The following is a 24,357-nucleotide window of genomic DNA, read 5'->3' as shown; positions in this document are numbered from 1 at the left end:
CCATCTGATAGGCTGTGTAGGTGCTTATTTAGCCCTCATGGCCAGGGCCATGTCCTCATCTCTGTCCTTTCTATGCCCTTAGATGTCAGATACTGGAAAGAGCTTAAGACAAGGGTCACTGAATTCCATTTAAAATAAAATCTATCTATTCCTTCCTTGGGGTATCTAGTTATGATATAAAATAACAGCATTAGATCGAGTTAATCTCCATCCTAGGCTGGAAGTGATAGCGTGGCAGTTGGATAAAATAGTTTTTATAAAGACCCCACATTTAAAATAAAATTGTTCTTAAATATCTAGAAATTGTTCTTAAATACTTATAAAAACATAAAATAAAATTGTTCTTAAATATTCATATGAAAAAAACAGAGCTGCACTGAAAGAATCTTTCCTCAGGAGTATTCTTTTCCAAAATGAAAATTTGGAAGAAGGAATTTCAAACCAAAGTCCTATAACAATTATAGCAAAGTTGGAAAGTACTGATAGCTAGCAGTAAAGCAGGAAGAAACCATTCATACACAGGATGTCATAAAATAATTCTTTCAAGTATGGGGGTATTTGCACAACACAACATACTTTATTTCTCTCTACTTGTTAGAGTTTGTTTAGTACACACATCAGAAGTTAAATTTCAGTCGTAGAAGAGGTATCTAAGCTCTTACAGTTTTATTAGAAAGAGGAATTTACATTGTCAGTTTAAGCAAAATACATCACTGTCTTATTTTAAATGCTGCCTTCATGTTATTGCTCAGAAGGGTACAAAAGTAGCTTCTTGCTGCCTATGAATCTTTTGCTGCATGGCTTTTCATGCAGCTTTCTTGTGATAAAGCTTTGCACAGTGGTAATGATGACATATTCAGGCATCAGCTCTTTGTCCAGTTACTACGGGATTAAAACGTTACTGATGGTTTTGTGTCCCTGCATGCACTGAAGTGAGAAAAACTTCACAATAATTAATCTAATTCTTGTTCCTTTTAGTACTTTCTGCAGACACATGGGTTGCATCAGATTGAATTCAAGCATTGTTTTTCTCCCAAAACATAGTTTCCTGAAGGTTGCAAGATGAGGACATTAAAATGAGCAAAGTCTTGCCTCCTAGAAGAGGGATTATGCTGCTAAACTTTCAGCCCTTGTTGTAATCACATTGAGTCACCAAATCCAGCCTAAGGACACGGTTGTGCAAACTGACAGGAATGTAGCATCAGAGAAATACTAAATGACAATAGCTTTTCATTGTCATATTGCATGTAGGTAGCCAAATTCCATTATGCTTATTAGAAAAATCAAATTTACATACATGTATGCACGACTGTCTCTATGATGACAGGTACGAGTGGAATAGAAGAGTGTTTGGGGTTTTTTCCTTATCCATTCTTCAGAGGAAGTAGCTACAGTTCTTCATCCCCTCCTTTTGGGAGACACTATCGATGGAAAATATTGGCCTCAATTTTGGTATATCTTTGCCTATTTTCTTCTGTCTTCTCTGAAAAGGGCACTGCTTTTAAAGATCTGACTGAACCAGTTAATCAAACAGCACACAGTATGTCTGTATCTTATGCATTATCTCTCCCTAGCACACAGGCTGAAAATTTGAGACAAAGAATCAGCGTTTCCTCTTCCCACATTAATTGTGTCCTGCCTCCCCACATCCACACTCTGGGGAAATCAGTATATTTCCCTAGCATTATATAGCTCCCTTCTAGGACATGGTATGCAGCTCCTTTGTGGCCGATTCTATTGTATATTAGCAACTTACCCAAAGCAAGCTATTTTAGCCTTCCGCTGAAAGCAGCTGGATAAACCCAGGGTGCTGTGTGGATTCATGGGTTTCTACGAATAGCTTCTGCTGACCATTCTATGAGGGGGGACTGACACGTGGACAGATCTGTGGGAAGCCTTTGAAAGCTCAAACATGCAAAGGTGCTGACTACAACTTGGAAGGAAAAAAAGAAGCAAAACCAAACAACCAAAACCCAGGATAGTTACAGCATAACTGAGAAAAACCTCAAAAAACCCTGGCCCTCTCCAGTGCATATCAGCATTTCTGTAGGAGGACAATTACCTCTGCACAGGGAGATCCTGCCATTTGGAGTGTTCTAGGATTGCAGGACTGAAGAGGGAGACTGCATATCTATGCAAGAAGCTTGGCTGTCCCTCTGCTGCTATAGTACACTCTGGAGAGGGACCCTTACCCCTGACCAGCAGGTTCATTTTAGTAAGGGAAATTTACACCCCTGCAAGACGGGTGCAAGCCCCCGAGTAGTTGATTTAATGATAGAAATGCATCTGTCACACTGCGTGGTAAGCTTTCATAATAACCTCATAAGTCTCTGTTTGTCTGCAGGCACTGGGTGAGCAGAATTAACTGCTGCTTTCAGAGAATTCAGCACCCAGATTTACTGTAGTGCTACTGGTTAACCGGTGCTTGTGGTTTTACTTTTGTACTGCTAGGTGTTCAAGTACTGGAAAGGTTATAGGACCTGTACACAGAACAATACCTCCTAAAGTATCTATTCACAGTCATGCTCCTTTGGGAAGGGCCTAGGAAGAGAGGTGTTTGTTGGAGTATCTCTTAACGCTTATTGGAAGGTGTTAAATCATGATTTTGTTTTATGTCTTCTCAGTAGAGGGTTTTGTGGGTTGGGGTTTAAGTCTTTTTTTTTTTTCCTTCTCTCTTGTGTGCTTATAGCTAGAGGCATTTCTTGGCCTTTTCAGATTGCCAAATGATCGTAAGCAGAATGATTTTATTAACATTTGTTTCAAAACAAGTAGCACAGTTTCTTTAATCTGAGGCCCTCTCCTGGTTTCAGCTGTGATGGAGTTAATTTTCTTCCCAGTAGCTGGTGCAGTGCTGTGTTTTGGCTTTAGTCTGAGAACAATGCTGATAACACACCGATGTTTTAGTTGTTGCTTAGTAGCTCTTACCCTGATCAAGGACTTTTCAGTCTCATGCTCTGCAAGTGAGGACCAGCACAAAAAGCGGGGTGAAGGAGCAGAGTTAGGACACCTGAACCAAACCAGCCAAAGGGGTATTCTATACCATAGAATATCATGCTCAGTATAGAAACTGGGGGAGCTAGCCAGGAGAGGCCAGTTGCTGCCTGTGGACCAGCTGGGTATCTGTTAGTGGGTGGTGAGCAATTGTACTGTGTATCACTTGGTTTTGGGATCACTTTGTGTGTGCATTATTCCTTCCTCTCTCTATTTCCTTTTATTATTATTGTATTATTATTATATTTTACTTTTATTTCAATAATTAAACTCCTCCTATCTCAACCCACAAGGTTTTACCTTTTTTCTGATTCTCCTCCCCATCCTGCTGTGGGTGTGTGTGTGTGAGCAAGCAACTGCATGGTACTTAGTTGCCAGCTGGGCTCCAACTGTGACAGGCCCAAAATTACCCTCATTAGAGTCACTACCCAGGAGACATTTTGTTTCTGTATTAGAAATGGAACAGCTACATTGGCCTTTTATACAGCCTTTCATTTCTAAATTATTTATTGTATATGGCCTCCTAAATAGAAAATGAAGTTCCTTTAGTTAGTTTAGCTTATTTGCAGCTCAAATCAGATTGGTTGCCACAAATAGGTGCTGTCTGAGAATTAAGTATTTATGAGAGTGTTGTATGTTCTTTTAAAAGGTATTTTTACCCTGTATTTTAATTTTGGCTTTACGTGTCCTTTGTCCAGATACCTGCCATATATACTCTTAATAATCTATGTTCTTGTGACATCTGTTAGGGAAAGGAAGAGATCTGGTTCAAACGGCATTTCTTCAATAAATGGTAGTGATTTATGGGGTCTCTTTAACTAATTCAGCCACCTTACAAGATCAGCTTCTTACTGCCTCACAAATGAGACCAGTTTCTCCCCAGCTCTGCACACAAGGCCTCTATCAGATTACTAGGTCTTATGTACCCAACAGGTAATTCTAGTTTGTAAGTTTTACATAGGAGACATCAATTAGCATTCGTTTAGCTTTGCAGCAGTCACCTACTGGATTCATGTTATGCCAGAGAACCCACCGTGTCCATTATTCCATTGATTTATTGTGTTAGTTTTCAGTCTGTGCCATGGATAATCTGAATAAATCTTTCTGTGTGGTTTCATTTCTCCTAGATATTGATGAATGTGCTGAAAATGTTTGTGCTCAACTCTGTGTAAACTCCCCAGGAAGTTATAGCTGCTATTGTGATGGCAAAAAGGGGTACAAGCTCTCTAAGGACCTGAAGAATTGTGAGGTAAAATTACACTATATAAAATTCCATGTGGAAAATCACAAAGTTCTATATTTCTTCATGACAGCTGTAAGTTACATTAAGGAAAATAGGCAGCTATTTGAAAACTGATTCAAAATTGCCGAGAAAGTGCTGGGAACTCCAGGCTGTGGTTTGGCTCACAAAACAGACCTGGTAGGGATTTGGATGCATGCTCAGTTCATGTATGCTCATTTACAGGAATCCTGTCAAAAGAAGCTTTCCAACTTCCCTTAGTCAGTCATCTTTATTCCCTGCTGCTTCCAAAAGAAGCCCCAGCTTTCTCCTATCAAACACCTAATTCCCGTTCACATGACTCAGAGCCAGAATACTCTTTTTTGTCCACGTGTTCCCAGGTTTTCTTTGGACTGCTCAGAAGTTTTTGCTCGCTCTTTCAGAATTCCTCTATGCTTTGCCTGTTTGGGTCAAAAAACTTGGATTGTTTTCCACAGTTCTCATCTGCCACAGCTTAAGAAAAAGCATTTAGGAATACTTGCCAATTGAAGAACATCTTTGAGCCAAGACCAGCTGTTCTTGCTCAGAGAATTTATACTTCTTAGGAGCAGCAAGTTTGTAACTCCCAAGAATTCTAGTTCAGGGATTTTCTTGTGAGTGATTCACTGTGTACATTGAAAGGTGCAGGCAGGCTGAGACTTGTTAGGCTAAGGGAGCTCGGATAACTGCCAATAAAAAGCCACCTCTAACATCGTAGAACAAAATTCGTCTTGAACTGTAGGAACAAGGTCTGACACAAGTCCTAGCATGTATGTATTAGATCTTGTTTGTGCTTTCTGAAACTTAATATCTGAACAGCACTTGCAGTTATTAGGGTTCATTTTGCTTATTCATGAAACAGGAAGAGCATCTTATAGGTTCATGTTATTTTTAACATCGTGTTCAAAAGCAATTAACTTTCTACCTGGAAGTTAGTTGCAGGCCTTTTAAGAATAATAAAACCAAAGTTTAATCAGCAGAAAATACATGCAGTCGGAAGACAAGTGACAGTAGCAGGCATAAAATGAAGAAGCCATAAAATTCAAGATGAACACCTCCACATTTAATAAAACTGCTGCATCGTGAATAGAGAAGTCAGAGTTTGGGAACTGCATTAACTTTTACCAAAGTACAGCCTCTGTTTTGAGAACAGAAAAGCCCTTCACACCTAGTCTCGATCGTTCCCTTTTATGGGATAACTATACTGCCATCATATAGACGATATTCAAGGGGTGTTTTGAGGGATAACTTTAGATCAAAGAGACTTTAAGGTTCCTACTAGTCAATGACATAGGTGCTGTAAAACACATACTGGAATAATCTCCCACCTCTCTTCACATGCAGAGCCCAGTTCCCTGTACCTGAAGGAAATTTGAGTGTTTTTCTTTGAAAACAAAGCTGTAGATATTTCTTTAATTATAACATCACAGTTTCAGAAGACAAGACAACCATGTCTTATAATGGATACCTGACATTTCTTTACTGGAAGTTTGACAAGTTTAAAACTGCACCACATATAAAATAGATATTATCCCTGGATATAAATATCTTTGCTTAAATCTTCAAGTAGGTGAGGACCTAAGAGAATAAGCACCATTTTTTCCCCCTCTTAGTGCAACTGCAGTTGGTGGTCTGTGCTTTCTCACACTAACTTTGGCTAGAGCATGAGGATTAAGCCCTGGCAGTGTTCAAGGCCAAGTTGGACAGAGCCTTGGGTGAGATGGTTTAATGTGAGGTGTCCCTGCCCATGGCAGGGGGGTTGGAACTAAATGATCTTAAGGTCCTTTCCAACCCTAACTATTCTATGATTCTAATATATTTTACATACTGTTACAGGCTTTTCAGTTGCTGAAAATACTTAGAATTTCATTTACAGTTTTTCTGAGAATGTAGGTCTTAAGAGCCTCGTATCCCCACTAACAGTTCTTGGGGATATTAATTCAGTGCTACTCCAGCAGGAATTGTAGCATTGATTTTGTCACATTCCTTTCCAGAGCTTGAACAGGACAAGGACATTTAAGGGACAGCCAGATAGAAACACCTTCTGTTGACCTGTTACTTAATCCACTTGTAAACTGTTGCTTTTTATTGCAGGTAAATTGTTCTAGTAATGCTAGAGATTATTCAGCTATGAATGGTTGTACATCAATATCGATAGTGAAAAACAAAAGGTGATTTTGATTTTGTTAATTAAATCTTTTCAAGACACAGTTCTCGCCCCATTCCCTTCTGACACCTGATCATATTTAGGTTCCAGACAGCTTTAGTAATGGAGCCTGACAGGACCCTAGTAGGTGGGTGTCACAGGTCCTTGATGAAAGGAAAGCACTTGCTGGGGGATTTGAATTCTTGATTCAAATGCTGACTAAGTGAATATTAGTTGCAATCCACCAGAACTCTGTTTCAACCTGAATTATCCTCTAACAGCATAAATAATGGACATCTCAAGCAAAACCAAAACCATACCCCTTCATTTGTAAGTAAGTATTCAAGTTTAAAAAACAAAAGGAAGAGAAAATAGAGGTAAGCCACTGCTTAAAAAAAGGGACAGGCTAGCAGCCAGCAATAGGAACAGGAGTTGCTTCACGACCTATCACAGTGCATTAACAGCATTTTTTTATTCTCTACCATTTTCAGTCTGTTACTGCGTGTATCCCACTGAACCTTGAAAAGAATTATGAACTGCTTTACCTGGCAGAGCAGTTTATAGGAATTCCCGTTCTGTACTTAAAGTTTAAATTGCCAAATGTCACAAGGTAAGCATTTGCTAATGATAAAAGTATGCACTGAAATTATGGACATTGGTTTCCATTCATTTTCTGAGGGTTTAGAAAGAGTGCATTGCATGAGTAAATGCTATCACCACCTCCCCACAGGTTAAGATACCTTTTATAAGGAGAATGAATTAACTTGGGTTCCTACATGTACTAGCACTTAGAGGAAGCTGGAGTCATTTGAAAGTGGACAGATGAGTCGTGTTTGGAGTCATTTTTACAGCATCTCTTACTGGCTGTACCATGTCCTTAAGCCACCTCATCAGTACAGGCAGCAGCTCTTACATGAAAAAACTAATAGGTCATCAAGTTTCCTCCAGAGACCTCCGAAGCAGGTAGGAGGTGATAGCAGCTATGTCCCAGCCAGGAAAAAGTGCACAGCTAGGGTAAAACATATAGCATTGGCATTCAGATGTGATTGCATCTATGAATAACAGAGTTGGAGTCTTTCAGCCATTCTAGTCCTGATTACAAGTGCTGTTGTAGGGAGCAGTGTATGGACTGGGAGGAAGTTCAGAGATCCAGACTTGAATGAGCAAAAAAGGAAGAAGATTGGAGGCAGTAAGTTTTCATTAGTTTGTGGACAAGAGAGCAAAAAGATTGGTGCTTCCCCATCACAGAAGCTTACTCTTCCTCTGAAGGAAAGAGCAGGGCTTGGGGAAGGTGTGAGCCAGTGATACAGATACAGGAAGGCATTCAGAGCTCTTAACATGAAATTCAGATATTACAGGACAATAATAACTGTATAGCTTCCAGTTACAGATGGGAAAGGCTTTCATCTGGATGTTGCTGCTACTTTACCTCTGCTCTGGGTAGAAGCTGTGACATGCTACACGCATACAGCTGAGAAACAAAACCAGGCCAATGCTTCCACCTCCTCCTCCCCAGTGCTTCCTTTCAGAGTGTTCCAAGGACACCAGTAGAACACTGCACCTTGTCGAGAGTGCTGTCTATATGATTTCCTTTACTGCTGCCAGAACAATTGCTAATGGTAGTGACCCTGTTATTACTTGTGGGCCTCTTCACTGCAGCAGCTGAAATTGTAGTGTTCTGTGATTTACTGACTGAACAATTTGAGGGTAACAGCAGCAGCAGCTGTTAAGCTGGTGATCCCCAGAGCCTCAGAACCTTACAGAAGGACATAAATATTGAGAACTTTTTCCCCTGCCACTATTCCAAGTTGACCAGGCATTAATGCTCTCCTCAAAGACCTTTCTGAGATGATAAATGTTTGACACTACCTTAATAGCATCTCTGTAAATACAGAACGGTTTCTCTGTGGGTCTGCATGAGGGACAATGACATCTAGTGGGCAAAGAACAAGACTGAAGATGAAAGTGACCCGAGTTCTTAATTACAGCTCCCTTACTTGTTCTCATCTCATCGGATCCTAATTTCCAAATGTTTTATTTTCTCCTTTCATCCTTTCTCCATTTTATCTAGTTCAGATGTTCTAGGGGACAAGGACTGGTTTTCACTCTACTTATACTCTCTTCCACTCTGCAGTTTCTGTAATGTAAACCATCATTTTTGCTACATACACAAGTTCAGCCAACTGCCAAGATCCAAGCAGCAAATCCTGGAGGTAGAGAATGACATATAAAAGGCAGCAGTAACCAAAACAAACTGCTAGGTTATAATTGTTGTAGGATGACACTTGGCAATCCCGTTGTACTGAAGCACATCATAGATCATGTGTTTTTTCCCACAGCACAGCTCCACAAATTGCAATAGGAATATTATATCTCTCTTCTTACTCAAGGGAGTGTGATATCCTTTACTTGTAAAGCCCATAGCAGATCTGGGAACTGAACCAAGGCTCATTCAAATCCCAGCTCAGGGTGTTCATCTCAAAACTTTGCAGTGGATTTGTATGACCAAGGCTTACATTAGATTCTGGTTTTTTTTGCTAATTGTGTGCAAATATCACAGGTGCTGAAATACAGAGTTACCAAAAGCTTAATATCTATGATTTTTTTTTCTTACCCCATTAATAAGGTATCTTAAGCTATACAGTATTTCATGTTTCCTGTCTTCTTATTAAGATTCCTTGTTCATAACTCAGATTTACAGCAGAATTTGATTTCCGGACATATGATGCAGAGGGAGTTATCCTGTATGCAGAATCCCTTGACAATACAGCATGGATCTTGCTTGCTCTTCGTGATGGAAAGATTGAAGTTCAGTTCAAGAATGAATTTGTAACAAAAGTCACCAGTGGCGGCAAAGCCATTAATGACGGGCTATGGCATATAGTAAGCTGAGTTTCCTTCTCCCTTTTCCTTCCTTCCTTTAACCCATTATGGGAACACTCCGTCTTGGTAAGTAAATCAGGGACCATCTAATAAAAAGCCTTAAAGTGATGCCTTCAAATCTCAGATTTAAAAATCAACCAAGATCGTGATATCTATTTACAATAAAGAAAGGGGAAATTACCACTAGCAGGCAACATAGGAATTATTCTTTGTAATCATGAAAAAGAAAGCAGCAGAGTATTAAAAAGTGTGATTGCATGGTCAAGTGCAGTTATTACAGCAAGTGTCATTATTAGATTAGATAGATATTATTAGATTAGATAAAGTATCTAGAGTGCAAGTTTTACATTGGCTAGACCAGAAATCCATCTTATTCTTCAAGCTTGCATACCTAAGACGAAAGGCCTTGGTCACTTAAACTATCTATAAATCATACTAAATTAACATCAGTTGGGGCTTATTTTTAAAGAGGGGTGAGAGAAGCTAGGATCCTGCTTAGACCTCCTTTTTCAGTTCAGTGCAACTTCCTTGAGATTAAAAATCTACTTTGATGCCTAACAATAGTGGGAGCAAGCATTGAGCCTATTTTGTCTGTTTCATCTGAAGACTCAATCCTTTGTAGCAGGTTGTAGTGACATAGTGAGCTGTGTGCCAAATGCGGACTTGATATAGAGGAACTGCAGAAATCAGCTTCTGGCAAACACTATAGCACATAAAGCTGCGTAGTCAGCTGCATGGGTTTTCCCAAGGGCAGGATGGGGGTGGAATGGGTGATCATCCTCCTGTGGATGTCCATGCAGGTGGACAGCATTCTGATTCAAATTTGAATTTGCTGTAAATATTGACTGCATCAAAACTAAGTTACCAGTCAGACACTTAGAGAAGCATTAATAATGCTTCCTATGGGTGTATGTAATTAGTATTTAAATTATTCTGCATGTTTGTGTGTGTATATGTAATTATTTATATTTCCTTTTAGATATCAGTTGAAGAACTGGAACACAGCATCAGTGTAAAAATAGCTAAAGAAGCCGTGATGAGTATTAACAGTCCAGGAACTCTTTTTAAACAGTCACAGGGCTTCCTGGAAACTAAGGTGTACATTGCAGGATTACCTCGCAAAGCAGACAACACTCTTGTTAAACAGGTAACTAAAATACTAAGAGTAATGGTGATTAATACTGGTCTGTTATTTATTTGGGTTTATTTTATTTACTTACTAGTCGCACAAGGAGGAAGAGTTGCATGGAATCCTTTTAGAAAATCAAAGTTACATTATTAAAACACTGTTCTGAAAATAAGGATGCAAGGAGCTTTGTAGTCTGTCTTAAGTTAGGTTTCAGTTGTAAAAACTTAACACCTAATCATAAAATGGTTTGGGTTGGAAGGGACATTAAAGAGCATCTAATTCCAACCTGCCATGGTCCCCACAGCCTTAATCTCTCAGGATTCTGTAGTCCATTCCCTAATATAGCTTTAAGATTCCCTAAATCACGTCTGCTGCAGGAGTATTTCACAGTGATTCATGTTTCCGGTGCTGGCCTTGGCTAGGCTCTGAATAGGTATGGAATTTACTGTGCAGGCAGCACAATGAGCATTCATTTCTACTAGGTTTTATAATAGTCCAGGCTAGACAAGGCCCATGATTCGCTCAGTCTTCCATCCTTAACAGCTCTGTCTTATGCTGGGGATGGGTACGGTCAAGTTGTTGCCAAACTAACTGGCAGTCTAAACAGAGGTGCAAGAAATAGTGGTACAGTAGAGACTGCAGCTCTCCCCAACCCACCTAACCCATTTTTGTCAAAAGTGAATCAGAGAGAAGAAATAGGAAGCAATACAACAACATCCCGTTACCCAATAGAAGGTAGTTTCAGAAATGCCTTTGTACTTTGATACAAGGAGCAAACGAAACCTCAGACAAGGAACAGTGCTAGTGATCGTTGTCTTTCAGCAACAGAAAAGCTGTTGTGACCTGAACAAAAGGACAGCGTGACCTTTAAAAATTGAAGCAATCCTTTTGTACAGATGGCTGGCATCAAAATGGAAAATGTTATTAAATCAGAAATACGTTTTGAAGGCTGAGATACCAAATGCATGCCATTTGTTTTCTCCCACCGTCACTGCTGTAACCTATCACATCGATAAGGCTGGTTTTGGCTGCCTAGAAATAAGCTGACATGTAAAGTAATGCCATATTATTAGCATTTGTAAAACAACTTTGAGTGCTAGCACCTCATGTTGTAATTCTTCTGCAGATTAACCCTCGGCTAGATGGGTGCATTCGTGCCTGGAACCTCATGAATCAGGGACACTCAGGTGTAAAAGAAGTTATTCAAGAAAAACAAAGCAAACACTGTTTAGTAGCAGTGGGGAGAGGATCCTTCTACCCTGGCACTGGAATGGCCATGTTTCAGATAAACTATAGTAAGTATTCGGCTGTCTATTCCTATATTTTCTGCTGGACTGGTGATGGAACTGATGAGTTGTTAAAAGAAAGGAGGGTAAAAAAGATCGAAAGAAAGAGACCCACCCAAACCAAGCTGTACACCACTGCATCCAGCCAGGATTCCTGTAAGTCCTGTTAGATATTTGCTTGAATGAGAAATCTGATCCCATTGATGTCATCCATTTAATTTCTGAAGTACTTCAGGTTAGAAAGTGATTCTTTACTTGCAAAGGACAGGCACTGTTGAGCACGTTCACTCTCCAATGATCTAATTCTGCCTCCTCTTCATCAATGGGGAAAGCTATCATATTATTGATAGAGAAAGAAGATTGGGTATGAAGAAAAAGATCAGTGCAATTCTGCTTCTAAATGAGCATCCTGTCTGCAGGTTTTAGGTGCATCTTTTGCCCCTTCCCGAACACAGAACTTTCTTGTCTGACCTGCCCTAACTTCAGTTTCCAAACCAGAATCTCCAAAATGAGCTCAAAATGAAGAAAATCTGTTGAGCATCATCCCAAATCCTGTTATCATTATACTCTTCCCCATCTGAAACACTATGCTATACTTAAGTTCTCCTCTGATCCCCAGTCGTTTTCATCCCAGGACTTGCTAGTCTGTCCTATTCTATTTTATATTCTGCTATTCTTCCTATTCTCTTCTTGCTTTTCTATTCTCTTTCTTTAAATTCCATAGCCCACTTCAAAAGATTTCTCCGGTTTCTTATATTCTATGCTTCAAAAATAACTTAGATCAGTTTCCTATGCCACTCAACTTTCCTCAGCTATCCTCCCGCTGCCATGACTCCTCCTGACCTTGGTGTTTGGGGCTGGTACCATGATTTCACCCCCTCTCTTTCCTGTTCTCACCCCCTGCTCCCTTCTCAAGAGGCTTTCCACATTTAACTGCTGCCCTTCCATGAGCTGTTACAGCCCGCTGCCTCCCTACCCATTTGGCTTTGTGTAGGAATGTACCCTCAACCTCATATTTTTAGGATTTCTGCTTCCTCAAGTAACTACTAGAAATCAAGAAGCTACTAAATTTGACAGGGAGGGGCAGGGAGAGGAGAGACACTGGAAGAAAAGGTACAGATGACAAATTACCTCTTTAAAAAGTATTTTTTCTATTACTTTCATTATGAATGCACCCTATGAAATCACACTTGCACCATCTGCATCTTTACTTTACGCACCTGCATAGAATCACAGAATCATTGAACAGTTAGGATTGGAAAGGACCTTAAGATCATCCAGTTCCAACCCCCTGCCATGGGCAGGGACACCTCACACCAAACCATGTCACACAAGGCTCTGGCCAACCTGGCCTTGAACACCGCCAGGGATGGAGCATTCACAACTTCCCTGGGCAACTCATTCCAGTGCCTCACCACCCTTACAGGAAAGAATTTCCTCCTTATATCCAATATAAACTTCCCCTGTTTAAGTTTTAACCCCTTACCCCTTGTCCTGTCACTACAGTCCCTAATGAAGAGTCCCTCTCCAGCATCCCTATAGGCCCCCTTCAGATACTGGAAGCTGCTATGAGGTCTCCACACAGCTTCTCTTCTCCAGGCTGAACAGCCCCAGCTTTCTCAGCCTATCTTCACATGGGAGGGGTCTCCAGTCCCCTGATCATCCTCGTGGCCTCCTCTGGACTTGTTCCAACAGCTCCATGTCCTTTTTATGCTGAGGACACCAGAAAATGTTCACATTTTAGTAGTGGAGCTGCTTTGGAATGGTAAAATATGAAAACTGCCATCTTCTACTCAGTGGCAGCAATTCATGAGTAAAGTAGGTTTTTGTGTTTCTTTTTGAACTGACCTTTAATGAATGTGGCACCTCTTCCATACTAGAATGGAGAAGGCCGGGTTTTTTGTGGTGTGGGGTTTATTTGGGGTTTGGTGTTGTTTTGGGTTGTTTGTTTTTGTTTTTTTTTAAGACTTATACTTTCTAAAAGCTCCAAGTTAACTGTTTGGGGGTCTTTTTGTTTGTTTCTGGAGATTAGTACAAATTTTTCCACAGTGGGAGCAGATTAAAAACTAATTTTTGACTCTGTGTTAATTTTTCATTAGCAGAAGGATTCACTTGTTTCAATTATTCTTTCTAAAACAGATGATCTTGACAATGCTGAAGACTGGCTAATAAATGTGACTATGACTATTCGCCCATCCACAGATACTGGCGTTATGTTTGCCTTGGTTTCTGGTGAAACAGTACCTCTTGCCTTGTCCATAGTGGACTCTAACTCCTCTGACTCACAGGTGAACTTACAATTATCATGGCAGCCAATCTGCATAAGTCACATCTCTTGGTTTTGTCTCACATAACTTACTACTATGTTTATGTAAAATTGAACTAAAAAGAGCTACTCACTTTAATAGACGGGTATTTTGAAGAGCACTTAGATCATACAGTGTTGTGCAGAAAATGTAGTACCATTAATAACTGCTACATCAGTGACTAAGCATTAAGTGCTCTTATGTCAGGTACTATCCTCTACATCACATCTTCTTCAACCTTTCCTTCCAAATGCACAAAACAAACAGGGGAATATGATAGAAGCCGAATGATGATGCTGTAGTAATGGCATCATGTTAATTTTGATTTATAAACTGATCTTTTCATCCTTATATTTTCATTATATTTCCATTTACATCTCTTTAACCTGTTCACATAAGGCATCCCAAAATAGACCGTGTTTATACACCATGGCTAATCCATGCTTTTGCCTGAAATAAGAACCTGTAGTGAACACTTGGTTACCTTCTAAACTGCCAGAGGAACAGGACTTCACCTCAGAACCATACCCAAGATGTTTTTACAGTGAACATCCTCGCTTATAAATGTAAGAATATAAATGAATGGCATTCATTAGTAAAGGTAGCCATTTTACATCCAGATCAGTAACTTTTCCGACTTAAGGAACCAGGTTTTAAAATATAGCTCTAACATTTTCTTCTACTTCCAAATATAAAACATATCAGAACCAAGTATAGTTGTGTGTTAAAGTTATATGTGACACCTTTTCTAATCTATCATTCTTCCAATTAGAAAATCATTGTGGCCATTGGAAACATCACTGTTGCACATCTGGAATCAAAGAAGTTATGCACGCCCAGGAAAGTGCCACTTGGCCTTCTAGTGACTAAACAGCAACTTGAACTGTCTGTTGATTCTCACACAGACAGAAGCAATCCAGAGCAACTGTCTATCCTGCACCAAGCAATGATGTCAAATGTTGTTACCTACTTGGGTGGCCTGCCAGGTAAATTCTGTTTCTTTTAATTGATTATTTGTACAAGCCTGGTTATATTCAGCTTGACCCAAGCTACAGAGAGGCTATAACTGTACTGAAAGAAACAGGCTTCCCCCCCCCCCCCCCCCCCCAAGTGCTTCTTGTTTCATTCAATCTATTCAGCTTTTGAAGGAGCCTGCTTTTCAACAGCAGCATTTCTAGGCCCATGAAAAGGTACGAGTCTCTCTCTAGAGATTTGGATGTGGGAAATGCCCTGATTTTTGAGCTGGAGAGGATCAAGCATTGCATATTTATGAAATGCCAGCAGCTGGCACAATTTAGGAACTGCCTTGACAATGGAAGAATGCTGGGCATTTGTAAGTTGTCAGAAGTGCAGGAGTCAGGAACACGGTTTCAGCAATGAAACTCGGGGCAATAGATGACCAGCACTCTTGATGAGACAGAAGATGTGTTGAAACAGCAAATATTTTGTTTAAAGCAAGCTGCAAGTGTATGCAGTCTTAAGGCATGTGCAAGCATTAATTTGTACAGAGAGTGTACACATGTTTATCTATAAATCAGTTTGACTTCAGGGTGAATCCTCAAGAAGAGCATTGCCAGAGATGAGGAATTTTCACAGCCCAAGATCCTCAATCTTGAAAACTGATAAAGACACCGAGGTTACAACATTACTACTGCAGAGCTTTTCTGTATCCTCCATTTATTTTAGGGAGGATAAGTCACAATTCCTAAGGAAATTCTAAGAGTTTGATCTACATAGTCTTGAATCGACTTCCATTTTACATGTATGCTGCAGTGTTGTAGCACTGCCTCAGATACAGCTGGTCTTTATCTGCAGTATGTTTCTTCTGCAGGAGGCAAGGGTACATAAGAGTAAAAAGAGAAGAGGAGCTAAATACCGTTGGAGATGATCACTGAAGGCATTTCTGCCAAGGTAGCATGTGCAGAAGAAAGTGGAATTATGGTTCTAACCTCTAGACTCGCTTGTTTAGAGGTGCAGTACTGTCAGATACTGCAACAGCCATAGTGGTTTTGTAATACCTGTTCAGTTTTAAAAGAGAGATGAAGTCAGTATTTATGTAGTAGAAGAGAGCCAGCAGATTAACTGAGCCATAGTAACTTAACAAATATTCCAGTAATTTCTTAGACATCTTTATCTTTGTGATATTTAAATGATGCTAGTACATTGCCAGCAGAGAAACTGGCATTTTGAGAGCTTCAGTCATTCATTGCAAATAGATAGGAAGCAACTAGGAAGCAACTAGGAAGCAACTAGGAAGCAACTAGGAAGCAACTAGGAAGCAACTAGGAAGCAACTAGGAAGCAACTAGGAAGCAACTAGGAAGCAACTAGGAAGCAACTAGGAAGCAACTAGGAAGCAACTAGGAAGGGAAGTTGGTTACTTGCTGCTCCTCTAAAGTAAATGTATCTTCAACATGCAAATTAACAGAAAACCTGTGTATGCATCAAGAGTTTCCACTTAAATAGGTCTCAAAAAAGCTACACCACCATCCCCATTATCCAATGGGGCTTCTTCCACAACAGCCTCTGCTACCAAAGAAAGAAAAAGTAATGTAGGAAAATTACTTCAGGTTCCCAGGTATGGCCACTTTGGCTACACCAGTTTATTTACTCACTCTAACTTACTCCTGAAAAGCCTCTGGGATTACCGAAATATACAAAAGTAGGTAAGGATCTCCACATTGAGCTTCAGTGCTTTTAACTGTGTGGTTAAAAGGCACCTAACAAAAATATGCATTTCCTGAGACCAGAAGTCCCCATTTTTTCCTACACATTCCTCCATAGTACCAGCATTGGGAGCATGCCTTTTTATTAATTAATTCAGCACAACCAGTGCAAGCTAAATGAGTCTTGCACAGTTCTGTGGCAGCAGGGTTATCAGTGGAGTAAAAAGAGCAGTAGAGCACTATTCCACAGGACTGTGCAGTACTTTATCTCACAGCAAAAGAAAAATCACAAGGAAGCAACATTTCTTGTTCCCCAGACAATCAAGGCTATCTTCTAGAAGGGATTGGATGATTAACATCTGAAACCAAAGATGATGCTTTGGAGATCAGCATCCTCATCGTAGTTGCTGAACGTACTTGGGTCACCTTAAGTTTAGCTTGTAAGAATCCAGTTGTGTCCTAAGACATCAGAACAATGCCTGCTTGATTTCTATGCTTAACATATTGTTTCCTGAAGCAGATCCAAACAATACCTAAACGAGCAACAGATAAAGCGAGTCTTTTACAGAGAATCCACTTTGAAGAAGCAGTAAGGAAGCAGTAAAATGTGTGGAGTTCCCAGGAGTCCCCTCTCTGAGAACTTGCAGGTTTGAATCCAGAGTAGCTTTCTGGCAACAGCAAGATGGTTCTTTCTGTGACCTCTAGATCCATAAACATCTGTTTGTAAGGTAGGACAAGAACAGTGGACTCCAAGAAACAAACTGTTGGATCGCTTGTTAATAGAGGAAATGCTACCACGAAAAACATTCATGCAGTTCAGTTTCAGGGTGGAAATAGACTTTGAAGGCACCTTTCAAATTTCACTGACCTTTCTCAGCTTTGCTGACTTTATCTCAACCTTAAAAAAAGGAGAAGAACCCAAGTGTTTCCTGCCAAATTCCTCATCTCCTGTGGCTGACTAATGGACAGGGATACAGTATTCCCCATGTTTTTGCTAATCTGAAAAATACATAAGAATTTGCATGCCTTGCCCTAATAAATTGAATGTGTTTCTGTGCAGATGTTCCTCTGGGTGCTACGTTAGTAACCGCTTTTTACAACGGCTGCATGGAGGTGGAGGTCAACAGCAGACAGCTGGATCTGGATGAAGCCATTTCTAAACACAATGACATTAGATCTCACTCGTGCCCACTGATTATGCAGTAACCGTTCAATTCTTAATTTAACTTTTTTCTCTCAGATAGAATTTATGTAATTAGTCTCATGCCATAATGAAGCCTGTATTATGTTATTCAACATGTGCCAGGAAAATAATCAACAGCATGTTTTTCCTCTCTTTTATATAGAAGGGGGGGGAGGGAAATCCCCTCTTTTCAGCTGTAAAGAGACAATCAAGATAAAATTCTATGCAATGTTCTTTTATTCATATGAGTGATAAATCTTAAAGCTAGATTTATCTTCCATCTTCATACTACACTCTTTATATTTAGTTTGGAGAGAGAGTTGAGGAAGTTCTGTTTAGAACCAATTTTACTTAGTTTTCCTATATTAGCACCAAGCCACAAGTTGCAAGCTTTGGTCCTGTGTTATCTGAACCGAACCAGTCTCCAAGCATTCCACACAAAGAAAAACCTCTGCAGATCTTCTAATCCGTGCTTGGGGAAAAGGAAAAAGCCCCAACAGAATCCGGAGCCCAAGCTCTTTGTGAACATGTTTACAAGTTGTATCAGTATTGGTAAAGCAACTTCAAAACCGAACTGTTTTTATAAGTAGCTCAGTTTTTGCAGGTAGTTCTTGTTTTACTGTACCAGCTTTAATTCTTCTATCGCAGGGACCCAGCTTTGGACTTTTAAAAGACTTCTGGATTAGGTCAGGTAATTTACTTGCAAAGTTGGTTAAAATACACCCCAGGCAATCCTGGAAAACAGGAGATGGCTGGAAATAATGTGCTCTGGTCTTCATCACAGGATGTCAAACTGGAATTTGCTGAGAAATTACTGTAAAGCTGAGAAATTACGGCAGACATTTATTCTATTCATGACAAATCTAGCACTCCTCAATCCGAGCACCCTCTAAAGGTCCATCATTTTCCCTTTGTCTAGGTCAATTTTGCATTCACAGAGCCCCAGAAGAAATTTATTTGTAAGCCCTGTTGCAGTTGTGTTTCTGACATACTTGAAAGCCTAAATTTTGCTAGTAACATGAGAATGTAAAGCCATGTTCTGCTCAGCCACTTTAATGGCAGAGGTAATTAGAAAAATATTGTTTTTCTCAGGTGTACTTATTTCAAGGAGTTTTAATATTACTTTAGCATCCTTTGAGCATTCCTTCCACTTCCAACCTCATTTTCACACAATCAGAAACCACCCTGTTCTCACCTAGTGGTTTTTTTTTAACCCCAAACCAAATAAATAGCAAGAGGATTGCTGTAAGCGATGAATACATACTCTCATCCATCAACTGGAGAGACATCTATCTGCCAAGATCCTTGACTTGAGGTTTGCTCTCTTCACTCAAGACACTGAAGTGGAAATGTATGTGCAGAAGGATAGATTGTGGCAGTATTCATTTTGAGGAATGCCTTTCTCCAGAGATATTCCCAGTGATGTTAGTGAGGTTTCTTTCATTGTCAAGTCGTAACATTAGTACATGGGTATTGTAGAATCTGAGCCCATCTTTCAACATTATTGCTTTGTCTAAGGTTAATGTTAACTTTACTTCCCACTTGCATGATGTAATACAGGATTTGCTCTGACTTGCACACCAACCAGCCTCAGCAGAGTCTCCGAGTCTGCCCAGCACTGGTTCATATATAGCTGCTCATCACCAGCAATACCATATAGTTGACACCCAGGGCCTAATAACCAGTGACCTGTTAATTCAGCTTTCTAGTATGGCATGTAAAAAAAGATTGGATTTCTCCCGAGTCCATGGAGGGGAAATAATTGCAGGAAAGCATCCCTCCCTGCTCTCCTCCCATCCCAACACACACATTCTTCATTTGGGCCCAAGCAGATGAATAACTTGACTGAAATAAGCAGGTTTTGCACACAGGGCAAAGCTAAATCAGGACAAACACACGTGATCGCTTATAGCGTCTCAACAGCACCCACTGAATTCTTGAGAGCCCTTGGGTCAGTCTCTGCCTTGTACAACAAATACAAACGATGAGAGATGAGGGACACAAAATAAAGTGTCAGCAGTACTCAGTGCTTTTGTTGGCCTGTGATAATAGAAGAAAAAGGAGGTTTTGGTGGGGTTGTCTCTTGTCGTTTGTTTGGTTTTTAGGTTTTGGATTTTAAGCGTAATAAATGGTATAGAGATGAAATGAAAGACAAAAATAATCACTGCATTTTCTCACACATACACCATTTCTTTCCGTTGTTGCAGAATAGTATTTTAGGGTTTTGTAGTTATAAGGAAACCTCTACATTTTTTATGTAAAAGTGCCTCCCTCTTGTAAGAATTAAATAAAGTCACATTTGCAAGTTTCTTTTTATTTTAGGTTGTATTTGCATATCTCTGTTCATTTTCACTCTGCAAGACTTGTCCTAGTGGAAAATGGCTTACTCAAGAGATTGTGATAATCCAGCAAAAAAAAAGAATTGGCTCAAATTAATATGCTATCCAAAGAGGCATCCATATTCTCTAGATAAATTTGTAAGTTTAGTAATTGTTAATATTGCCTGAGGAAATTAAGCTTTGCTTAAAGCTACATGGGGAAGAAAGAAGATCAGTGAAAGCTACCGATTCCTATCTTTTCTCCTTCATTGGATGTATTTCTTTGTATTTTTAGACATAATCATTTTAGCAAGGGCTGTTCAGTGTTTATACAGAAGAGCTGGGCCTGCTCTGTACTTTTCCATCTCCTGTGCACTAAGTGCTACAAATCAGCGTGTCCTAATTTCCTTGAAAATGAAATCTAGCAATGGAATTGGTTACCATTTATGCTAGAGCAGCTTCCTGCTTAAGTGCCTGATCTGGCTTGACTTCACATACTTTAATGGCTGCACATCTCCTGGTAGATTGAGTGCAAACACCTTCACTCCAGATTAGCTCTAGAGCTGTTGTCTTCAAAGAAAGAGAGGCCAAACTCATTGCAAGTCATTCTAGTCCTGCTTATCACTGAACAATACACTGAGGCTGGGCCTTTGATGTTATTAGTCATATGCATCTGCTTAGTATTTTGTTGCCTCAGCAACCTTGTTATACCAAAATAACAACCTGATTTGGGAACAATTTCATGTTTCATCTGCCAAAAAGAACAGTTACATTCCAAAAAGATTAGATACAAGGAAAACAGCTAACACCAAAGGGGTAGGCAAGGCATCGCCATGAATAAACAAAGAACTGAGATACCAAGACTCTGATTTTGTGCCACCTTCTTTACCTGACCACAGTCCTGCAGCAGCACTTCAGAGCTAAGTCACCTTAGTTCCTGTCATTTTAGACAGCTCATTGCCAGACACATTGGTGCAAAAGTGCCAACAAGACACACAAGAAATACTCTTGTGTTATCATTGGAAATCAAAAGGAACTTCTACCAAAACCTCCGTCCAGAGTTGAGACCTTCACAAGAAACAGGGTTTGCTGTTTGTTTGTTTGACAAAACGCTTCCCATCCACAAAACAGGCATACCCTCATTGTTGCACTAGGTGTATCCTGCTCTAAGGATAATTACATTTCAATAGGAAGACATGAATAAGCAGCTAAATCACACCTTGGTTCCAAGTAAGGGATCTAGGATGTTGCTTATGGGCACTTAAATCTAGTGGTTGCAAATCAACTCAGCTGTATGTAATCTGCAATTATGTGGCTTTAAAAAAAAAAGTTTCTCTTTTTTGGGGTTGTTTTTTCAAGGAATTTGTAGGATCTCAGCAAATTAGGAACATGTTAAAACCACAAGTGATAAGAAACCAGTATCACACATCCTATGTTTGCAGAGCCACAGAATCCACCCCCATTGTTGCTGAAGATAAGGACCATGGGAGCTACAACATGTAAAGCAAAAGCCACAACCACCACATTCCTCACATAAGCACTTACATGCATTTTGGGAAAATCAGATGTGCAGAAACACTTTAAGAAGTACTGTTGGCATAATGAGCATTATCACACACTCACATAAACGCATCTTATGCGGGGATCTGTGCCAGAAGGCTTCTGAAGCAGCATGATGCTTTGTTTCTGTCTCTTGAGTTTGGAAGTACCAAAAAGGCAGAAGGCCAGTCCACCTCGGGGCACTGGCTTCTATCCGGTCTAGCTGAGCGTGTATGGAAGGACGCACACAAAAAAGACCCCATCCCATTAGAAATTCCATCAACCAGAAGCCCTACCCACAAAACAACACACACTCACCAAAACCCACAAGTGAATTTGGTCCAGTTTTCACCTCCTTTCCTCTCTCTTACTCCCCATGCCCCTGCAGACACATAAACAGCTCTCTTTAAAAGCACACCTCGCTTTTTAACCTCACTTGGCACTTTTACATCATCCAACGTGGCAACAGTTTGCTCAAAACCAGGGCTGTGTTTCCCCACACGCATCCAAGGCCAGCTTTACAAACATAAACTGGAGCTTAAACAAGGACTTTAGGCTGTTATTACAGGAGTAACTGAAGTACAAGGCTCTAGTCTGCGATGCTAGACCTGCCATAGACCAAATCTTTTGCTCAGGTCCTTGAAGCACTGAAGAATCTTGCTTTGCTTCCACATCCTTTAACAGTTCCAAAGTAGTGCTTTCTTTCTTCATGCTCATGAATAAGCAGTGTTTCCCTTCACTCCCATCCCCCAGTTAACAGGTAAACAAGACCCAACACAACAACACACAACCCCACAGTTATAAAAAGCCATATAACTTTCTTTTCTGGAAATAGGACCAGAATCAACCTCATTCTTCTCCAGCTGGGTCAAACTTCCTCTGTGGAATGCCCACCACGGCACTGGTGCGGGAAGCACGTGCTAACAGCAATACTGACACCCAGTATAAGTAAACTGAAGAGGTGGTGAGGGCCATGGAACTGGAGAGCAATACTTCTAGAGCTTACTAATGGCTCTATTTATGATATCATAAATGTTAAAGGTAAGGCCTTAATTAGGACATAAAATGACCACTGTAAGACACATGCTAAGTTATATTTGAATTATTGCAAGCTTTGGGTCACACAGAAGATACAGGAAAAAAAAGGCTTTGCTTAAAACAAACCCTGAGAAAGAACTATTCATGTATAAAGCAACCAATACTTCCGATTACCATTCAACAGCACCTTACCTTTCCAGGAGAGACTTTTCCCTTCTTCAAGTTCTGGAGTGATTCCTATCAACCAAAACTCTGTTAAAACAAAAAAGAAAAGGAAAAAAAAAGCTGCTATTAGAGCAAGCCTTACTCTTATATAACCTATCACAGAGTGGCTCGATGGCTCCCACCAGCTGGCCACAGACTCCTGCTAACGCAGCCCATTGAAAAGCAATCTCCTCTTTTAAATCTGGGTGGAAGCCAGCCTTTTGCTTCAAGGGTTTCTTTCGGAGCAGAAGGTTGTGTGGATTTAACAAACCTGTTTGCCTGAAACAGGCAAACCCCATCACCTTGTCAATCCCAACTTTATATTACCACACCACAAGAGGCATTAAGCAAGCTGCACAGATGATGTTTGTGTCGCACTGAAGGTTTACACACGCTCTCACAAGTGTTTCAGAGCATTCCTAAGTAGTTCATTGGCAACCTCACAAGCTCCTCACAGTGAAGTCATTACTCTGTTTTCCACAGATGTGAACCAGGATGACATCAGGATCGGCCCCAAACTGTCTTTCCATCTGCTGGTGTGGGCCAAAAACCCCAGTCCTTGGGGTGCTCGGCTCCATATGGGAAATGAGATTAGTCTGGGTCAAACAGTCAAGAGAGGGACTGCTGTCCTGTCTTCACAAGTGAAGGCTGCTTTAGTAGCCACTTAGCTTCTTAGACAAAGATAAATGAACAGTATTTCCAAGCATGCTCCATATAAAATAGGATTGTCTCTTTAAATATACAACAGATGGGAATAAATGTTTTAAGATGAGCACACTTTCTATAGGCCTTTTTTAAAGCAAAATGAGCCTTGCATTAGCATTTTCCAAACTTTATTTACATGGGGAAGACTTTAAAAAAACACCCCAATGAAAATTAGACACACAGGTTGAATTTTTATCAGACCAGCAGACAGAATTTGATCCCAATCATTTGGGAAAAGATGGGTTGATTTAAGTTATTCGTTATTTATAATATTTATATATTTATATATTGTTGTTGTAAAGCAGGTAACGTTAATGTTCATGCTCTGTAGCAATCTTTCTTTGGAGCTGCCTTTGGACTTTTATCAAAGGTGAAGATAGCAGGAGTCCCAGGTTCCCCACCACTAATGGTATCAGCAGTTGATTCATTCAGCAGTTCCTTGCTCTCTTTTGGGTGTCCTGATGTCATTAGCTGAAGCTGGTGAAGCAGGGCTATGACTGATGATCTCAAGAGGTGAAAATGTAGTTCAGCCCATCCACAACAAAGTAAGGACAAACATAGTTCAAATGTCCGGCTACTGCCAGAAGCCTGAAGAAACTGATGCTAACCAAGGATGAAATCAGTTTTATCGGTCTTACCTTATACCCCGTTGTAGGGCTTGATCTGGAAAACACCCTCCACTCCCCCCAAAACCCCCCAACCAGTG

General features: G+C 40.2%; 1 protein-coding gene and 1 long non-coding RNA gene across 3 annotated transcripts in view; one reads left to right on the top strand and one right to left on the bottom strand.

The window, feature by feature from the left end:
• Positions 1-18,120, top strand: part of PROS1 (protein S) — a 31,382-nt gene extending 13,262 nt beyond the window's left edge. Inside the window, exons 8-15 of the mRNA XM_062623997.1 lie at positions 4,119-4,240; positions 6,887-7,005; positions 9,089-9,278; positions 10,258-10,425; positions 11,534-11,702; positions 13,833-13,981; positions 14,772-14,985; positions 17,725-18,120. Of these exons, the coding sequence (XP_062479981.1) occupies positions 4,119-4,240; positions 6,887-7,005; positions 9,089-9,278; positions 10,258-10,425; positions 11,534-11,702; positions 13,833-13,981; positions 14,772-14,985; positions 17,725-17,870 (1,277 nt within the window). The 3' untranslated portion in view covers positions 17,871-18,120. The remainder of the gene's footprint in view (positions 1-4,118; positions 4,241-6,886; positions 7,006-9,088; positions 9,279-10,257; positions 10,426-11,533; positions 11,703-13,832; positions 13,982-14,771; positions 14,986-17,724) is intronic.
• LOC134166386 (uncharacterized) overlaps positions 1-23,247 on the bottom strand; it is a 33,361-nt gene extending 10,114 nt beyond the window's left edge. Inside the window, exons 1-2 of one of the 2 annotated variants that reach the window (XR_009965849.1) lie at positions 23,090-23,247; positions 22,935-22,994 (exon numbers count right to left, since the gene is read on the bottom strand). This is a non-coding gene — a long non-coding RNA (uncharacterized LOC134166386). The other variant, XR_009965848.1, reaches the window with a different exon arrangement.
• Between the last annotated feature and the right edge of the window lie 1,110 nt (positions 23,248-24,357).

The sequence above is a fragment of the Pezoporus occidentalis genome, unplaced genomic scaffold, assembly GCF_034315485.1.
Source record: "Pezoporus occidentalis ecotype Australia unplaced genomic scaffold, CSIRO_AGI_Poc_V1 ctg26, whole genome shotgun sequence".
NCBI classification, from domain to species: Eukaryota; Metazoa; Chordata; class Aves; order Psittaciformes; family Psittacidae; genus Pezoporus; species Pezoporus occidentalis.
Note: the sequence above shows the minus strand (reverse complement) of the source record. Positions and strands in the feature narration are given on the sequence as shown.